General features: G+C 39.5%; 1 protein-coding gene across 2 annotated transcripts in view; it reads right to left on the bottom strand.

The window, feature by feature from the left end:
• Epg5 (ectopic P-granules autophagy protein 5) overlaps positions 1 to 19,993 on the bottom strand; it is a 474,230-nt gene that overhangs the window by 24,695 nt on the left and 429,542 nt on the right. For both annotated transcript variants that reach the window (XM_067119916.1, XM_067119917.1), the window contains 2 exons: positions 17,870 to 17,990; positions 5,685 to 5,867 (listed from right to left, as the gene is read on the bottom strand). In XM_067119916.1, coding sequence (XP_066976017.1) covers positions 5,718 to 5,867; positions 17,870 to 17,990 — 271 coding nt within the window. In that variant the 3' untranslated portion in view covers positions 5,685 to 5,717. The remainder of the gene's footprint in view (positions 1 to 5,684; positions 5,868 to 17,869; positions 17,991 to 19,993) is intronic.

The following is a 19,993-nucleotide window of genomic DNA, read 5'->3' as shown; positions in this document are numbered from 1 at the left end:
TTAGTGATGGTCAACCTGTGTGTATATATATATATATATATATATATATATATATATATATATATATATATATATATATATATATATATATATATATATATATATATATATATATATATATATATATATATATTATATTATATTATATATATATATATATATATATATATATATATATATATATATATATATATATATATATATATATATATATATATATATATATATATATATATATATATATATATATATATATATATATATATATATATATATATATATATATATATATATATATATATATATATATATATATATATATATATGAAAAAATCTGTGCAATATTCAAAATCATCTTGGCTGTTTGGTCCCCTCCAATAAAAAATCCTGGCTATGCCACTGATTTCATATATATGACAAAAGGGCAACCAAAGTGTAGGGCACCAACTCAAGTTCCTCCATCCAAGATGGATAAATGGCAGTGTCACTCCCATGGTTAGCCAGTGGCAGACGAAAGGGAAATGGGAGGGGGATGTTCTCTATCCTTGCCTGCAAAACAGTGAAACTCGGGTTACCTCCATGGTAGCCATCACAAAGAATAAAGGGGATTAGCACATATCACTCTCTAGGAATTAAAAACTCAGTAGATTTCCACACTACTGGAAACACTCACGATTACCATTGGCTAAAATATAACTGAGCTGCGGCTCAAAACAGAAAAAAAGCATAAAAAAAGCACAACAGAATCACAAAAAAGGCCAGTACACATGTAACCACGATCATGGCTAACAAGAAATATTGTTTGTTTTTTAGTCATTACACAGCAGACATTGCGTAATGCTCTGGATAACTCCATTTATGAAAAGTTAAGGTTTGTATTCCCTTAGGAACAAATGATGTTATTCTTACTAATACTGCAGAAAATAAATGAATGTATGAAATAAAATTGTAAAAGTTTCAGACCTCATCTAATGAAAAAAAAACAATCAGAACACAGTAGTAACTGAAGAAATAAAGAACACTATGTGTTACAACCACATGAGCAACATCTTTTAGTCAGTCTGTATGGAAAAGAAGATCCCTTATCAGCAAATGAATAATTTCCTGTTTTTTTATAATGTTCAATCATTGGGTATCCTGTACATATTAGCAGTAAAAAAACACTTCATCCTCTACTATGGTTACATCCTATAAAAAAGTTCCATAGCAAAACAACCAAACTCACAATCACTGTATACCTATGCTGGTTTCAAAAACAATCAAATATTTACATACTGCAATGCTTGGTATTTAATTTATAATTTATGCCTAAAAAATGAACAGTGAATATAAACATTTCATGAGAGTTTTCTATGTTTAAAATATAGCAAATTTTTTAAGTAATTTGTATTTGTCTTAACATCCAAACCTGAAGTTCTTTACATAGGATTTAGCTTGCGAACGCATGCTGGAATAGCCCTTCAACTTTCAGACAAGGTTGTTAACTACTAACGGGTAGGGGGGAAGCCCCACCTACTTGTCGGTCTGAACTTCACTTTGTCTTTTGGCCCAGGTAACCAGAATGAGGGGTGACTGAGGTGGGACACAAATATAAAGAACTTCAGGTTTGTTTGTTAGCAAAAATACAAATTACTTTAAAAATTTGCTATTTGTTCCTACACAAATACAAACCTTTGTTTTTACATAGGAGACTTACCCATTGGTGGGGGCATTCTGGGCAAATCCCTGAACAAACTGGTTGGTTCTACCCAACCAGGAACACCTCCTTGGTCTGAAAGAGTAGGAGGGAATCCCACACCTATAGCTAGTTGTTGAAGGAACCAGTATGTGTTGGAGAAAATAAAACTTGCTATTAAAACCAACTGGTTTGTTTCATTGTCTATCCCTCTCTCTCTCCTTGTCTAGAAAGAGGGGGGGAGACAGGCATCCAGTCCATCCACACACAAGATGAGGGACAGTATAGCCCCGTCATGTATTCACCTGCAAACCTCGTCCATCCAGCATGTGATGGCTTGCTACTTGACTCTCTGTTCTATGCGAGAGAAAGGCAAAAGAGACAAATGAGGAGACCAATCATTCACACACACACACACACACACTCTCTTGCTTACCAAACACCTTAGACGAGGTGCTACCTTGTTCCCTTTATTGGAGCCAGGTGAGCTACACAACTTGTTGGGCAACCGCCACAGGGTTCCAAAGGAAAACGAGTCCAAGGACTTGTGGGCAACGTCCCGAAGGTGAAACGAGGTAAATGTGGCCTGGCATGTGCGAAGGAGCCCAAGCTGAGATCAAAGTGAATCCTGAGTGAACAATTGGGAGGGCAGCTGAGTGTCTGAAACAGTGCCCTTAACTGGAACATCATCCCCCAAAGGGTAAAGCAGAGGTATTTCCAAGAGGACCGATGATTAGGTATTTGGTAATACGCATCCTTGAAATCCACTGAAAGCATGAAGTCACCCTCTGTGACGAAATCAAAAAGAGTGTGAACCATTTCCATCTTGAACCTGGTTTGGCAAACTAACTGGTTCAACAGAGAGAGGTCAGTGACTGGTTTCCAACTACCTGTTGTCTTTTCCACCAGGAACAAAAGGCTGTAAAACCCAGGAGACTGGTCTTTCACGACTTCCACAGCGCCTTTCTGGAGCATCGAATTCACCTCTTCCCAAAGTGCTAGATCCTTCTGTGCACCGACCACATACATTTGGAATCAGACCAGTTTGACCGTGAGGCAGCAGTGCCATGTGAAGACCTGGAGGTCTTAGACACTGCCTGGGGAACAAGCTTGTCATTGTTGTTAACCTGTAGCCTGTTCACCACGGCTTCTACTTCACCTCTGGTAGAGGGAGGGGGATCCTAGTACTGGTCTGTTCCTGAGTGCAAAAGCCAACTTGGGACCAACAAACCTAGAGAGTTGAGACATCACAGCATCTCACCTCTTCTACACTAGGTCTGCACTCAGGTTTACTGTTAGGTGGGAGAGGTAGGTAACAGCCCTACCTCAAAACAGCTTCAGTCTCTTAAATGCTGTGTCCTCCTTGGGTGTACAAATGCTCAAAGAGGAGGCAATCTTGGCCACAGTAAGGGACCAAAAATAAATCCACAAGACTGTCTGGAACACTGCCATGACAGTCGATTCCAGTGCTGCTGCCTCCAACTGCAAGGGATACCCCCTCTGCATGGAGACACTCTTGCAACAGACCGGGACACAGACAGGTCAGATCCAGGTCAACCTGCTTGGTCCACAGTGGGCTCTCCGAGGGGACATAATATTTCCTCTGGCAAGCTTGAGCTGGAGGAAGTTCCTTGCATGAACGGCTGGACTGGAGAAAATTCTCTTGCCTAGAAACAAGACTGTTCACCTGGTTCAGGGTTCCTTCTGGGGTCTCGAGAGTGATTTGATGGCAGAAGAATGGTCTGTATGAAAACCAATGGTTTCTTTCTCAAGATCATTTAAATGATGTCCAATCCTTATGATCTCCATCAAGTGCCTCTGCAACTCAGGGGGTGTCAGAGTCCTGGTGTGTAGGACCTTCAGGAGCTGCTCCCTTTGCAGGAGAGGGACACTCACCGGAGCCCCCTGGTGATCTCTTGACCACTCGGGCATACATTCTGTACTGTCCAAGGACTGACTCAGGAATGTAAGCCTCTGTGGACGGGTTGAGATGGGAGCGAGAACGGTCCTGGTCCCGAGGAGGTGAAGGGGACAGGTGAGAGATCGTGAGCACCCTTGCCCAACCTGTCAAAGACCAAAGTCCTGACAGGGTGGTCATCAACCCACTGTGATAACGCCTGCATGGGTTGGGGAGAGTGGTCTCGCTCACGTGAACGTGGGCGGGGCTGTGCCGTGAGTGTGCTCCAGTCTTCTAAGAAGCCAGAGCTTCTCTTGGTGAAGAAGACTGGCTAGGTGACCGAGCCAGTTGGGCCGGACCACTATTCTGGGACCTCTGAGCCACTCTCTTCAAACAGGGGGAAGGGGTGAGGGAGCATCTGCTTGCCCTCTCCTCACCTTCTGTGCTGTAATGGCAGTCAGGCCTGGGTCTGTAGACCGGGGACCCTTGCCAGCCCAGGGCAGGCTACCGGTGCTGGTATTAATGCACCTGGGGTCCAGAGTATCCCATGTATTCAGCAACGAGGGTAGTGGTACTCACAGTACCGCTAACAAGAGACTCATCCACCCTCTGCAGAAGAGGACTGGCCACTGGAAGCTCTACAAGACTTCCTGCAGGAGGGTGAGGCAACCATCTTCTCCACTTGCTAGTTTTGGGAGAATAAGGGGAGGAGGCAACAGCACTCGATGATAACAAAGATGAAGAGAATGACTTCCTTCTCCTCTTCTTGGACTACTGCTTCTTGCCAAATGCAGCATTAGACAGCTGTGTGTGGAGGACATCACCCAAGGATGATGTTGAGGGCAGCACCTGGGGGCACATCACCAATACCACATGAAGGGTTACCAGAGAAATACGGGCAGGTTTGGAGCTGCTGGACACTGTGACTGTCGAAGTTGTCAAGGTCATGGCTGAAGCAGTTACCGGGAAGGCCCTTCATAGCCTTCAAATGATCAATCAACAAGGATACAATCAGCTCCCCCAAGATACCCAGGAAGGGCCATAACTCCCTAAGCCCCTTGGCCTCCATAATACCTGAAAGCAAAGTTGGTTAGGTGAGAGCTCTTCTCTACACCCCAAGAATGAGCAACCACCAGAGGACAATTCCTCCTCCAAGCAAAGAGAGACTCCTGGAGAGGATCTGGGCTGGTCATCTCCACCCCCCTAACTTCGTGCTCTTGACCGAAGCAACAGTAAGAGTTGGCAAAGGGGAAACTGCTCCCTTAGGGCAACAACAGTGGGCGGAAGTTTGGCAGGAGGTAGAAGGGTACCAAAGAGAACCGATTGTGTCACTGGCAGAGTATTGCACTCCAATGACAACAGAGAGATCTTTTTCTCTATCTTCTTCTTCCTGGCAAACTCAACCATTTTTCAGAAGGCCAGACCAGGCACTCTGAGCATGGGCTACTTAGATTACAACCATGCTTACAGCATGAAGCACACAATGTGTGCGGGTAAATCTCTACCGAGGAGAGGAACTGGTTGCATGGCTTGTCCTTCCCTGGACAGCGCCTAAACACTTGTGGTCTCCTCTCTGATGAAGTAGTCTTAGTTGATTGAGGGGTTTGCATTGCAAAAGACTCAAACAACAATCACAACAATATATTTCATTCAAGAAACAAGAAAAAAGCACAAGTTCAAAGCGAACAGCAAGTCGGCCATGCACATAGACATCTTCACACAATAGCAGCCGGAAGCAAAGTGGAGTGCAGATCGACAGGTAGGCAGGGCTTACCCCTACCCATCTGTAGTTAACAACATTGTCTGAAAGCTAAACGGCTGTTCCAGCTCATGTTCGCAAGCTAAATCCTATGTAAAGAACAAAGGTTTGTATTTATGTAGGAACAAAAGAATGTTTTCTTCCAGTCATTCACAGTTCAAAAGCACAGTACTTTAACTGGCTGGAATCTAAGCTCTTACTTTTTAGAACATAAGAATGTCTAGAAGTATTTACCAAATGTTTATCCATTACATCTAAATGTACTGCACTACACAGTAAGAGAAATATGCACAATAAAATAAAAAAGGTTAACACCTGAACAAATATACCACACGAAATACTGTAACACTGACTGGTCAAAGGCACATCTGGAAGTATTCAGGATGTTATACTGGAGGTGGTGGTGGTGCAGATGGAGTCAATGAATTTGCTTCCATTGTAAGGTGATGTAAAATTGGATCTGGTAATACATCTGATACTAGCTTGGCAAGTAATATGTGAACATCAACAATACAATGGGCAGGATCCTCAATGAACTGAAAAAAGGCAAAAACCTAACTGTGGTTTATTCAATACTTCCAAGTGCTAGTCATTCTGCATAAAAATGTTTAAAAAATTCACAATAATTCATAAGTTTATGTCTGACAAATATTTTTCATATAAAACTACAGAAATGTGTTAGTGACAAACTTCAACTTATTTTCCTACCGTGAAAAATAACCTTACATAGAACCACCATAAAGAAGTTATAAAATGAGTAAAAAGTCATGTCATTTCCCACACTTTTCCTTGCTATTTTTTGTACAACAGCAAAATAAATAATAAAAAACTTCATATCAGGCATAAAACCAATTTATCATACCTTTCCTTGGTGCAAACAAAATGAACATTGTAATTAGTTTATTTTGAATAAATATTGTTTAAATGCAAACTACCAAAATTTGTGTTATTAGCTAACTTTACTCATAATTTAGACTTCTTTGTAATTGTTTTACTGCTTTCTGAACACTTACATGGATACAACCATCTTCTTTTACATATGGGAGACTTACCCCACAGGAGGAGGGGCAGTTCCTGCAATTAAATGTACTGGGATTCAACCCAGAATTTCCATGTTCCCACCTGTGCATGCAAGCACGGAGTGTCAAGACTCCTGCAACCTCCCACTGGACTGGTGAAATCGTTGACCAGAGCAGGAGGTCCCTGGGCCAGAGAACCCTGTAATGATAGGGGGTTCAAGTAAAGAAAGATTTTAGAGAACAATGACATTTCTTGTAGGAGTTGTCATGTTGGCAGGCAACTTATTCTGGCTTTTACCAAGAAGGGGATTAAGAATAGACTCCTGCCATGTCCTCCCTCCCCATCGTTAAAAGATAAGATAGAGGGTGTTGCATTCTGGAACACCAGAAACAAGCAATTGCTGTCCATTTACCTGCATCACATCCAATTCTGGTGTGAACTAAAACCCAGACGCTGCTCTCAACAGAGGAATGGATGGAAGGAGAGTCCAGTCACTCATCTTTTTCATTTCCAAGATGATGTGCAGATGAGGTATATCCTTTGTCCACACACCTGAAACAACCTCTCCTCTCAGGTATGCATCCAGCCCCCTTTTTCGATGCATCTGTAAACAGAAGAATTTTGGGAATGGAGGGGGGGAGCTCAATGGAACTCCCTTTAAGAGATTTCTTTTGTCTAGTCACCATGCCAGGTTCTCCCTGAATTCCCAACTCAAGGACACAAACATAGGTGACCCCATCTGTGAGGCATGAGCTTCTTCAACAATGACAGATGACCCAGGGTCACCTGCACAGCTGAGCTGGTTGTTCCTGTCAGGGCAGGAACTACACCACTACGGAACTCAGGTTGCTCAGATGAGGGCCCACCAGGATGGCTTACTGCTGCCGAGTCCAAGAGCATGCCCAAATACTTTATCTACTACTTGGGAATGAAATCAGACTTCTCCCAACTGACCACTACTCCTAATTTGAGACAAAAGTCTAGAAGCTGATCTCTGTCCTGAAGGAGGTATTCCCGGGAGGATGCTGGGACTAACTAAATATAAAACTAACAGGAAACTCAAACCAAAAGTTACTATATTAGGGCAAGAAGTTATGATTGTCCATGGTCCAAAGGAATTATATTTTGTGCAGAATTTCATTGTTGTTCCTGATGAGTATCCCTCATCAGATATTTTAACTCTCTAACGCCGAGCCTCTATTTACAAAAGTGTCTGTCGTATGCCGGCGGCGTTTGGGAGTTAGTGCTGAAGCAGAAAAAAGTTTTTTTCAAAAAATCACAGCACGCTTAGTTTTTAAGATTAAGAGTTCATTTTTGGCTCATTTTTTTGTCATTGCTTGAAGTTTAGTATGCAACCTTCAGAAATGAAAAAAAATATCATTATCATATATAAATGTTGAAATATATGACAGCGTGAAAAAAAAATTTCATATATAATTGTATACAAATCACGCTGTGAGCACAACGGTTAAAGCTAATGAGTTATTTTTCTTTCTTTGTATTGTACACTAAATTGCGATGATTTTGGTATATAACAAATTGTAATACGATCAAAGCAACACAGAGAAAATATTACCACAAAATGATGCATGAATTCGTAATGCGCAGACATAAAAAAAACTTTTTTTTCAAAAATTCACCATAAATCGAAATATTGTGCTAGAGACTTCCCGTTTGTTGCAAAATGAAGGTAATTGATTGAATATTACTAGACTGTAAGTGTTTTAGCTTACAATTGCAGTTTTCGACCATTTCGGTCGAGTTAAAGTTGACTGAAAGTAGAATTTTTTCTATTTATCGTGATTTATGTGAAAATATTTCAAAACTGATAAAAGCTACAACCATGAGTTATTTTTCGTTGTATTCTACATGAACTTGCGCACATTTCCATATATAAAACTTTATGTAACGACTAAAATAAAACGGTGCAAACATTACGACAACATGATGAAAGAATTTCTGAGATGTTCGGCCGAGTTACCGCGCGGACGTAAGGAAAAAGTTTTTTTCAAAAATTCACCATAAATCGAAATATTGTGCTAGAGACTTCCAGTTTGTTGCAAAATGAAGGTACATGATTGAATATTACTAGAATGTAAGAGTTTTAGCTTACAATTGCATTTTTCGATCATTTCAGTCGAGTTAAAGTTGACCAAAGGTTGAAATTTTGGCACTTATCGTGATATGAAAATATTTACAAACTGATAAAAGATACAACCATGAGTTATTTTCTGTTGTATTCTACATGAAATTGCACACATTTCCATATATAAAAGTTAATGTAATGAGTAATGTAAAACGGTGCAAACATTACGACAAGGTGACGAAAGAATTTCTGAGATGTTTGGCGGAGTTACCGTGCGCAGAAGGAAAAAGTTTTTTTTTTTCAAAAATTCACCATAAATCGAAATATTGTGCTAGAGACTTCCAGTTTGTTGCAAAATGAAGGTACATGATTGAATATTACTAGAATGTAAGAGTTTTAGCTTACAATTGCGTTTTTAGACCATTTCGGTCGAGTTAAAGTTGACCGAAGGTTGAAATTTTGGCACATCATGATTTATATGGAAATATTTCAAAACTGATAAAAGCTACAACCATGAGTTATTTTCTGTTGTATTCTACATGAAATTGCGCACATTTCCATATATAAAACTTTATGTAACGACTAATATAAACCGGTGCAAACATTACGACAAAGTGACGAAAGAATTTCTGAGATGTTCGGCCGAGTTACCGCGCATGGACGTAAGGGAAAAGTTTTTTTCAAAAATTCACCATAAATCGAAATATTGTGCTAGAGACTTCCAATTTGTTGCAAAATGAAGGTACATGACTGAATATTACTAGAATGTAAGAGTTTTAGCTTACAGTTGCGTTTTTCGACCATTTTGGTCGAGTTAAAGTTGACCAAAGGTTGAAATTTTGGGCACTTATCGTGATTTATATGGAAATACTTCAAAACTGATAGAAGCCACAACCATGAGTTATTTTCTGTTGTATTCTACATGAAATTGTGCACATTTCCATATACTTTATGTAACAACTAATATAAACCGGTGCAAACATTACGACAATATGACGAAAGAATTTCTGAAATTTTCGGCCGAGTTACCGCACGGACATAAGGAAAAAGTATTTTTCAAAAATTCGCCATAAATCGAAATATTGTGCTAGAGACTTCCAATTTGGTGCAAAATGAAGGTAAATGATTGAATATTACTAGAATGTAAGCGTTTTAGCTTACAATTGCATTTTTCAACCATTTCGGTCGAGTCAAAGTTGAAATTTTTTGTAGTCGACGTACGGTACGTCCACTCAGCATCCAACACACAATTTTAGTCAATGTACGATACGTCCAGTCGGCGTTTAAGGGTTAAGAAAACAGTTGAGTGAATGACTAATGGTTACTTTACTTAACTTCTGCTAATAGTGGTAGGAAGAATGAGACACTGGTTGTTGGTACACATGTATGGGTTTTTGTTGAAGAACCTTTGCCATACAATACTACTAAACTGAACCAAAAATTGACAGGGTCCTTATAAGATGTGCATGAAATTGTTAATAGTAAGGCTTATCAACTGGAAAATGTCTCTGATAGTACTGTTATTACAAGAGCTACTGAGAAGCTAAAACTTCATGTTGAGAGGGAAAATAATAAAGAAGAACGATGAACGGTTCATTAATGATATAGAGCAGAGAGAAGAATAGGCTGTTCCCGTAACGAGAGTATGCAACCCCATGCTGTGGTGGTATTTAGAAGTTTGGGTTTGTGTGAATGAATTTTTGTTTTTGTCGTTGTGATTTTTTTTTTCATTAGTTTGTGTTTTTTGTTGTGAATGTCTGCTGTAAATGTTCATGTTGGTTTTTCTTTTTACTTGCAGTTTGCTTGAGTGTGTTAGGGTACTGTAGAGTGACTGGGCTCCCCTTCACTTGATACAGAGAGCAAGAAATTAAAAAAGTGCAAAATTACTCTGAAGAAAGAGACAATTATTAGAGCAGTTGCAAATAGAGGAAGAGATAAGGCAGAGGAGTGAGAACATAAGGAGAGAACATGAAGCTGCCAGATTGCAGAAACGAAAGCACTTGGTCAGGCTGTCCTTCTCCTGTTCCTCTGTACATGACGCTGAATCCTAAAAGGTGCCGATCTCGACACATTTTCAGCAAAGAAAGTTCGACAGCAGTTGGAACAAAAACTAGGTGTTGATCTCTCCAGTAGGAGGAAGGATATTGACGAAATAATAATAGCTGATGTTGAGTAAGCTAAGCCTTACTCTGAAGAGGAAGTCTCAGAGACCATAGTTGGAGGAAAATTATAGCACAGTGGGTCCCCGCTAGATCCTGGATCAGCAATCGCGCCTTCAGCTAATCACAGATTTTTCTGTGAAACTCATCTCCAAATATATCGCGGATAATTCACTAACTTGAAATTTTTTTTAGAGCAATATTCACTAATTACTGTATTTTCATTTGATTTTCATCTAAATACATTTTTATGATATAAAAAGATTTACAGTACTAATTTCCAAGTATTAATATTCAAGGTAAACAGTAAAATATCAATAAAATATCAATAAAATGTTATTTCACTAATTGTTTTTACTGTAGGTACGTGTTGCCATATTTTTTTCTTTCTCTGATTTACTAAACTATACTTCATTACAAGTTTAGTTGACTCTATGATTAACACATATTATAACACCACATGAGAATATTTTATCACTGTCGATGTTTCATCTCTAATCACCGTAAAAATATTTAAAATCCAAATTTCACACGTAACCTAGTTTAACCAAGTCTTGCCCCCCAGCTACTGTACTGAAACTACTAATGTAAGCACCAGTTTCTCTCTCTCTCTCTCTCTCTCTCTCTCTCTCTCTCTCTCTCTCTTTCATGAAATGTGAATTACTGTATCATAAACTTTTATGTACAAAATTAAAAACAATACTGTAATTCCATTAATATATCTGTTTCTTTTAGCAACTAAAATATTACTTTCCAATTCTTTCAGTAGTAGTCTCAATCAGCTGATTCTCATAATGTAAACATTACATATGTTGGGACGATCAGTTTTTTTTATACATATTACGATGATAACAGATCAGTATAATATGTAATACAGTATAAATGGATTCTGTAAGTGAAATAACATTTTATCAACATTTTGCTGTGTTTACAATAATACTATACTAACATTTGAAAATTGGTCAATCATTGTAACATGTAGATGTAGAAGAGAATATTTTACCACTGTTGATTACATTTATAATTTGGTATTTTTTTCAATGCATATTCAAATATTTAAGTAATGTACGGCATTTAACTCTATTTGTGAATTCCTAATGTTCACCCTGTCTGAAAAAAGAAAACAGGACAGCTTCAATACTGTATGAGAGAAAATGGCTGTGACTGAATGAAGGGGGACTTGAATTTAGTTTTCACACGTAGCTATAAATCATATATTTTTATGGGTAATAATGTAGAAAGATGACTTTGAAGCTATATTAAAGGGTTTTAGGATGATAGTTTAAGGTATATTTGGCATTTGAACTATCAAAATAGGAAGTTATAAGCATTTTTAGAAGGGGGGTGTCTCTGATGTTTGAACTATTGAAATAGCCAGTTATAAGTGTTTTTAGAGGGGGATACTAACTTAACGCGGGTGGTTGTGGTCCCTAACCCCTGCGATTACAGGGGACATACTGTAAGATTGATAAATGAGGTCAAGGTTCTTTTGATAGTTGAGGGAAAATTATAGTACTGAGATTGATAAATAAGGGTAAGGTTCTTTTGGTAGCTGTAGGAAAACTATAGTATTGAGATTGATAAATAAGGTTAAGGTTCTTTTGATTGTTGCGGGAAAACTATAGCACAGTATTAAGATTGATAAATTAGGTTAAGGTTCTTTCGATGGTTGTGGGAAAACCACAGTACAGTGGACCCCCACCTATTTGCGGCTTCACCTATTCGCAGATTTTTCCGTGTAATTTTTATACACACTATTCGCAGAAAATTCACCTACATGCAGTATTTTTCATAGAGAAATATTCACTAATTACAATGTTTTCATATCATTTTTGTGACAATGCATTTTCTGTGATAAAACTATTATCATACTCATGTATATGCATTTTTTGAGTTTTTTTGGTGTTTGATTATTATTATTAAATTATCAAAATAGGCATTTACAAGCATTTTTAGAGGGGTGTCAAGTATTCGCGGATTTTAATTATTCGCAGGGAATTGTGGTACACATCCCCCCACGAATACCGGGGTTGACTGTATTAAGTTTGATAAATGCAGGTAAAGGTTCTTTTGACAGTTGTGGGAAAACTATAGTATTAGGACGGGAGTTAGTCTAAGTTTTGATGAACTACAGAGTTAAGATTAGATTAAGTTTCCATTCTGTAGGTTAAGGTAATAATTTAGGTTGAGAAAAGTCAGAGTTTTATTTAGTAACCTCCAAATTTGTTTCCAACATCCTGCAACAACTGTGTAAAAGAAAAAGCCCCTACATGATATTCTAGTGCCCAACGTGGGGCTTTGATAGTAAAGTAAGAGTGGCGTACATAATTGGAGATGGTGGAGGGAGCAGGTTTGGAAGGTGTTGCGTCAAGTGAAGGCGAGCAAGGTAGGAAGCAGACGTGGGATAGGCTGACGTGCATGATGATCAGCCTGCAAGATAAGTTAGAGGAAACCCAGGAGGGAAAATATACTGGTTGCAAGGATGGAGGCAATGGATGAGAAAATGTGTGAGGTGGAGAAGAAAGTGGCTAAGAGTGTGGCCAGTACTGTGAAGAAAGGAAGGGGGTACCAAGTAAGAGTAAGGAAGTACCTGCCACAGATGAGGACAGTATGAGTGAGGAGAATGAAGGTAATGAGGAAGAGAAAGGTAAGAGAGAGAGAGAAGAAGAGAACACAAAAGGGGAGAGGTGTGAAGAAAGAAAGAGTCGAGTTTCCAGATTGGAGGGATAGCTCAGACTCAGAAGTTGAGAATGATCGGAAGGGTGAAAGTGGTAATAACAGCAGTGAAGACAGTGGGAGAGAGGTTAAAGAGGCCAAAACGGTATTCCTGGGGGAAGTTCCCTGGATTGCGAAGTTTAACATTGGGAAAGGAAGAAATAAATATGAGTTCTTTGAAGAGTTCGGGAAGTACTGTGAACAAGAGTATGGGGAGAATGATAGTGTACGGAGGAAGCAGCTGGGAGAGTTCCTAGAAGGGCGGTTGAAGTTGTGCTATTAGAGTAGTATGTGTGTTTGTGAGCCAGGGTACGAGTCCTTGAAGGCTTGGGTGATTAAGAAGGAGAAGAGAATGAAGGGAAGTGTTGTGTACAAGAAGGACGATAGGTTTGAGGAGGCAAAAATGAAAGCCGGAGAGGAAGTGGGCTTGTATGCACACAGGTTGGAAGCTTTGGCCAGGAGGAAGTTTGGAGACGAAGTGATTGAGGAGAATAGACACCTTATGAAGGAATTCTTAGAGATAATCCCTAAGAAGATTCGGGTGATTTTGAATGAGAAGAAGAAAGATCAGAAGTGGCAGTCCGGGAAGAGTTTAAAGTTGGAGGATGTTTTGGAAATCCTGGAAGGCCTGACAGTGGACGGTAAGGAAACGAAGGGGATGTACGCTGGGTCTGAGGTGGTAAACTGAAGAACATATAAGGAAGTGTTGGTGAGTGAGGAGATAGGTGTGATGTGAGCCTTGTTGGAGGAATGTAAGAGAGACCAGGTGGAAAGAGGAAGAAAGAATATAAGTGAATGTGGGGAATAACAGGAAAAGGGGCTGGAGCAGAAGCCGAGAGAGGTTTAGGAGTGGGAGTGGGAGTGTGAGTAGAGCAAATGTGAATGTAAGGGAAAGTCAGATGGGAAGAAGTAGTTGTGATAAGGAGTGTTACAGGTGTAAAAGGACTGCGCATGTGAAAGCGGATTGCAGATGGGCCAATGGCGAGTGTTTCAGCTGTGGAAAGAAAGGGCCTATGTTGGTGGACTGCCTGCAAGCAAAACAGTTGAAGTGTTTCGGCTGCAGAAAGATGGGGCATTAAGTGAGAGACTGCCACAGTGGAAGGAGAGTAGGAATACGTGGGAATCATTGTGGAGACTATGGAATGAGTGGGCATTTTTTCAGGGAATGTAAGAACCCTCAGAGCAAGTGTAAAGGATGTGGAATGGAGGGTCACATGAGAGAAGTCTGCTGTAGCAAATCTAAACCCCAGGGAAACTAAGTGTGAAGGGGGTTTACCGTGGTGACCCCTCTGGTATGGAAGGGACAGATGTATTACATGTGAGAGAAGGGTTTGTGACTGGGAATGTCTGTTTTGGGTAGCGAACAGATCGTTCTTTGTGTGTTAAAGCTGAATGTGGTGGAGTGTTACTGAAAGCGCTGATTGATGCTGGTTGTAGTGGAGATGTGGTTTTCAGAAAAGCGTATGAGAAAATAAAAGAAACTGTAGCACGGAGGGAGGAATGTGCTGGATATGTAACAGAGATTGGAGGATTGAAAGCAAAGGTATGTGTGAGGTTTGTTGCGTCACTTACAGTTGCAGGAATAAGGCTAGAGGGGGAGGATCTTTATGTTGTGGACAGAGTGTATAAGAGGTATGATATCTTGCTGGGATATGCATTTTTGAAGAAAAACAGGATAAAATTGTACCTGGAACATGAAATGATAGAGATAGGAATGGGGAGTGAAACAAGTGTGAAGCAGTATGTGGAGGAGGATGGACAAGTAAGTTTGAAGATGGTTTCTGGAGTGGAAGTGTATGCACTGGAGGACCTACAATTACCGAGAGATTTAAATGTTTGTGTTGGATGGTAGCTCTGCGTGTTACGAGATATGGCGGGTTGCACATGTTTTTGATGGAATTATGGATGTAAAGGATCCAAAGGTGTGTGGGGATGTGAAAAAGAAAAGGTGGAGAGGTATACATCTGGGTGATAGATTAGGAAGCTTTAGAAGTGTGGTCAATTTGGGTAATGATACACATGTTAAGGGATATGATGTGATGGCCGAAGGGGTAAAGTCAGAAGAGTGGAGTAAAGAAAAGCTTAGGGAAAAGGTATGATTGAAAAAGAAGTTGAGCACGAAAGAAAAAGAGCAGGTGTATGAATTGTTGTGGAAAAGAAAGGGTGTGTTGAGTCAAGGTGATGTGGACTTTGTGATAGCTAGGTTGCCGGAGCTCCGTATTCGACTGACTGATGACACACACATTTATCAGAGACCCTGACATTTCCTGGCTCCGGTAATGCGAGAGATTGTAGGTAGATAACTGCTTTCTCGACTACAAAAAAACAGTATCAATTCTGCAATCTCACTTTTAGATCGGCTAATGCCCAGCTGCGTTTCGGAGAGTGATGAATGTGGAACTGAGTGGTTTTCCCCATGAGAATGTGTTGGTGTTTCTTGACGACATTTTGGTGTTGAGTAAGACTGTAGAAGAGCACAAGAGACTGGTGCGAGTGGTGTTGAAGAAGTTAGAGGAAGTGAGGGTGAAAGTCAAAGTGAGTAAGTGTGAGTGGTTCATGGAAGAGGTGGAGTTTTTGGGCCATACGGTGAGAGTCTGGGGTACGAAAGGCGGAAAAGTTTGTGGAGAAAGTGAGAAATTTCTCTTGACCCAGGATCATGCGAGAGTTGCATCGATTTTTGGGATTAATCAAGTTGGAAGGAAGGCTGTGGAAGATTATTCGGGAATTGCAAAGCCGTTGTCAGAATGGACAGGCTATAAGAAGAGTACAGATGGAATGGGATGAAAGGATGGTGAAAGCGTCTGAGAAATTGAAAGAGGAAATGGTGAAGGGTGTGGAGTTGGCTTACCCTCACTATAGTGTGGATGCAAGTAAGTTAGAAGTGTACACGGATGCAAGTGGAATGTCAATGGGTGGATGTTTGATGCAGAAGCAAGTGGTGAATGGGATTGAGAGAAATAAAGTGATAGCATATGACAGTAAGGTGCTTGGTTCCGCAGAGAGAAAATATTCTACTAATGAGAGAGAATTGGCTGCACTGCGATTTTTTGTGAAAGCATTACGACTGTTTTTGTATGGAGTGAGGTTTGTGGAGGGTATGGACCATCAACCTCTAGTGTATCTGCAGCAAATGAAGGGAGTGGATGCTAGAGTTGCACAAACAGTAGAGGATTTGAGTGACTTTGATTTTGTGGTAAAATATATCCCAGGTAAAAGGAATATTGTTGCGGACATGATGTCTAGGCTACCTAGGGAAGGGAAAGAAGAGAAAATTAAAGACATAAGACCAGAGTATCTGCTGAGAGGATTGGTAATAGCACATGAAAGTAAGGAGGGTGGTGACTCAATGTTTGAAAGTGTGTGGTGTGGACTGAATGATTTGGTAAGTGAAGGCTTGAAGGTGCGGGTGCCTGGAAGTGTGAATGAACTGAGGGCGGAGGTGACTGAGGAAGTTTGCAAGAGGCCTGGATGTTTGGGAGTGTCAAATGTGGAGTGGTATTGGAAGAGTGAGAGCTAAGATGTGTACTGGAGTAGCCCCATTTCAGGTGGTTTTGATGACGGTGAGTAAGAGGTATAAGGTGGTTGTGTCTGTACACATTGGGGGTGAGAGACCTATAGTGTATTGGCATGAGGGAGTGAAAGAGAGTGAGAGTGAGTTGCATCTGCAGTGTCTGAGTGGGGTAAACTATAACTGGGTTGTACAGAAAAAGAGCTATGAAAGGAAGTGTGAGATGGAGCAAAATGTTGAAAAGAGAACGTCGGAGTTGTTGGAAGTGGAAGATGATGGTAAGAAGTGAAGGATGTTTGGTTGATGGAAGAGGTAATGACATAACTTCAAAAATTTTTTATATTTTTTTCAAAATAATATTTTCAATAATTTAAAAAAGTATTAGCAAGATAAAGTGCTTTGTATTAAAACAAAATACTAAAGTCACAATTTATTTTCATACCTGATTACACCCCAATTTACCTGAAGAATGCATGCACATAAGATTACTTATCTTGGGTTAAAGGGGTAGATCCAGGTATAAGAGGAAGAGAAATGGAAGTAGGTACAAGAAAAAAGCTGGAAGGATTCGGCAGTATAATTGGGGCAGTATAACTAATCCCACTAGGAAGCGGACAAGGATGCTCATACATCACAGGGGAAAGATGGACTACAATCTTTACCCTTACAAAATGAGCAATACTAATGCGAGTTCCGATAAAGGGAACAAAAAGCAACTACATGGCTGTTCAAGTCCCTTATACCAGTGTTGGTCATATTGGTCTCCATAAAAAAAAAAAGATCAAAGTGACACTATGCAATCAAAAAGCACATGGCAAAAAGAAGCAAATGCAACTGTAGAGCAACAATCTAGCAAGCTACTCATCCAAATTCAACAGGGTAGAGAGCTAGGAAATAGATCTTCTTAATCTGGCAGCCAAACAAAAAGTGAATAAACTACCTTAACACCACGTTCAACAACAGATTCCAGCTCCAGCTGAACATGTAAAAGGTGATGGTTATATCCCTGTAAGAGAACATATCAAAAAGTGGCATTCAAGCTTACTATACCTGTATTGCCTTATTTAAAGGATGAGTAAGTCCAGCATACGTTGCATTAGAACTGAGAAGACGTAGCTGTTCCAAAGTACATGTTCCACTGTCTCCATTTGTCTGTGACTCATCAACATCGCTGAAAATATAAAGATCATTGCAAAGAATTAAAGTTTCAATACTATGGAGTCTCATTATTCATGGGTAACCTGTTCCATGACTGGCCAGGAATCCCTGAAATTGTTGATAATTACAAAAACCTAATGTAACAGAGTACTACACACATGCTGATCATACAAATCTGTTCACGCCCATACACACCCCAATACTGTACATCTTATAATAACCACTACTGGTTATGCGTGACAAACAATAAAAAAGTTATGGAAACAGCATTTCTCATACAGTATATATAAGAGAAAAGATTTCACAGTAACATGAATAAACAATTTATGAGCAGGTGCCTAGTGCAAAAACAGGTTTTGACGTACGAAAAACCTATTTTTAGGAATCGCTGTTGAGTCCTCAAAACCCTCCCACTTCCCAGATGAAAAGGCATGGGATTTGGGCTCGGGATCATCCTGCATTGACCAACAGAAAGTAATGGCTTCTTGGTCCTGTGTCGGTATGTTTGTCGACAATATGGCAGACTGAGCATGCGCAATAATTACTTCTTCTTCTAGCAGGTTTTGACACCGGAAAACTGGGTTCAACTTTGCTGAAGAAAAGGGAAAGTGCTCTCTTATCTTTGAGTCCATTACATGCTCCATCACATTATAGTTTATCATTATGACATAACATCCGGCCACTGGACCAGCCAAAAGAGAATTCTTTGATATTAGTGTGGTCACCACAGAGCTCTGGTAGACCATGGAAGGGTAACTCCTTCAGGACTCAACAGCAACTACCAAAAATAGGTTTTTCCTAGTTTTATATATACTTACCAAGTAATTACATAGCTAATGTTTCTAGTATCGGCAGTTAAAATTTGAAACTCGCGGTAGCGATTCTTTTATTTTCGGTGTAGGTCTCTAGCCCCACCCACTTTTGGGGAAGAGGAACAACTGAGCAAATAGCTTCAATTTGTTTGTGCCATTATGTCCATGCTAGGGGAGGAGGTTGGGCTCCCATTCTGTAATTACTTGCTAAGTATATATAAAACTTTATTATAAAAATGTCAATTTTACATATGCGACTTACCAAGTAATTACAGGTATTCCCCTACTTACGATGGGGTTAGGTTCCAAAAAACCCATTGTTTGTTGAAAAAATCGTAACTCGAATACGACCTAGCCTACACTAGGGTAATCAGTACCATCTATACATATATGGTAGCCTAGCCTACACTACACAGTATACTGTATACATATATGGTATAGTAATTATTAGTGTCAGCTAATTCTGCAGGTTCAATGCAGATTGACATAAGTCAGTATAAAGAGAAATTGAATAACAAACAAGGCCTAGCCTGCACTTTCGTATATCATATATGGTAGCCTAACCTACATTATACTGTATTCTATTTTCACATAACACTGTATTATACAAACATCAAAATAACGAATTTGCATCTTTTCCATGGATCTTTTAAAAAGTTATGCTTAAACTACACTGGATCCAATCGTAAATATTCTTATATTGCTTTTGCATTATAAATTCCGATCATAGCGATCAAATGTTTTGGTTTGTGAATCGATCATGCGGTCTTTATTTCGCCGCATTTAACTCGGTTCAGAGGGCATGTCTTGCTTCTAGTTAGCGTAAATGAATCTCTATTTATAAGGGACATATATATTTTTCGTTATACAAAGTGTTTTTAAGTCGAAATATAACTTAAATATGTCTCGTTGTGAAATTAATTTAGCCATTTTTTCGTTAATAGATGACGTTGGCGGCTGGCCATTTGTTTTGTGTAAAAAAAAAAAAATCAAGAATCCGTTCGATATTTTCTCTTGATTTCATCATCATACTACGAGCTTTTCGTATTTATCTTTTATCGGCGTGAAAACAGCAGTAATATGTGTTCTTTCATGCCCAGTAGTTTTGATTGAAATACTTTCCAATTTTATTTGCTGTCGAGTTTCATCCATGTTGCCAATGCACGATAATTTATAGTCATTAGCAGCTTGAAGATTCTTTTCT

The sequence above is a fragment of the Macrobrachium rosenbergii genome, chromosome 17, assembly GCF_040412425.1.
Source record: "Macrobrachium rosenbergii isolate ZJJX-2024 chromosome 17, ASM4041242v1, whole genome shotgun sequence".
NCBI lineage: Eukaryota > Metazoa > Arthropoda > Malacostraca > Decapoda > Palaemonidae > Macrobrachium > Macrobrachium rosenbergii.
This window is presented reverse-complemented; position numbering and strand designations above follow the sequence as displayed.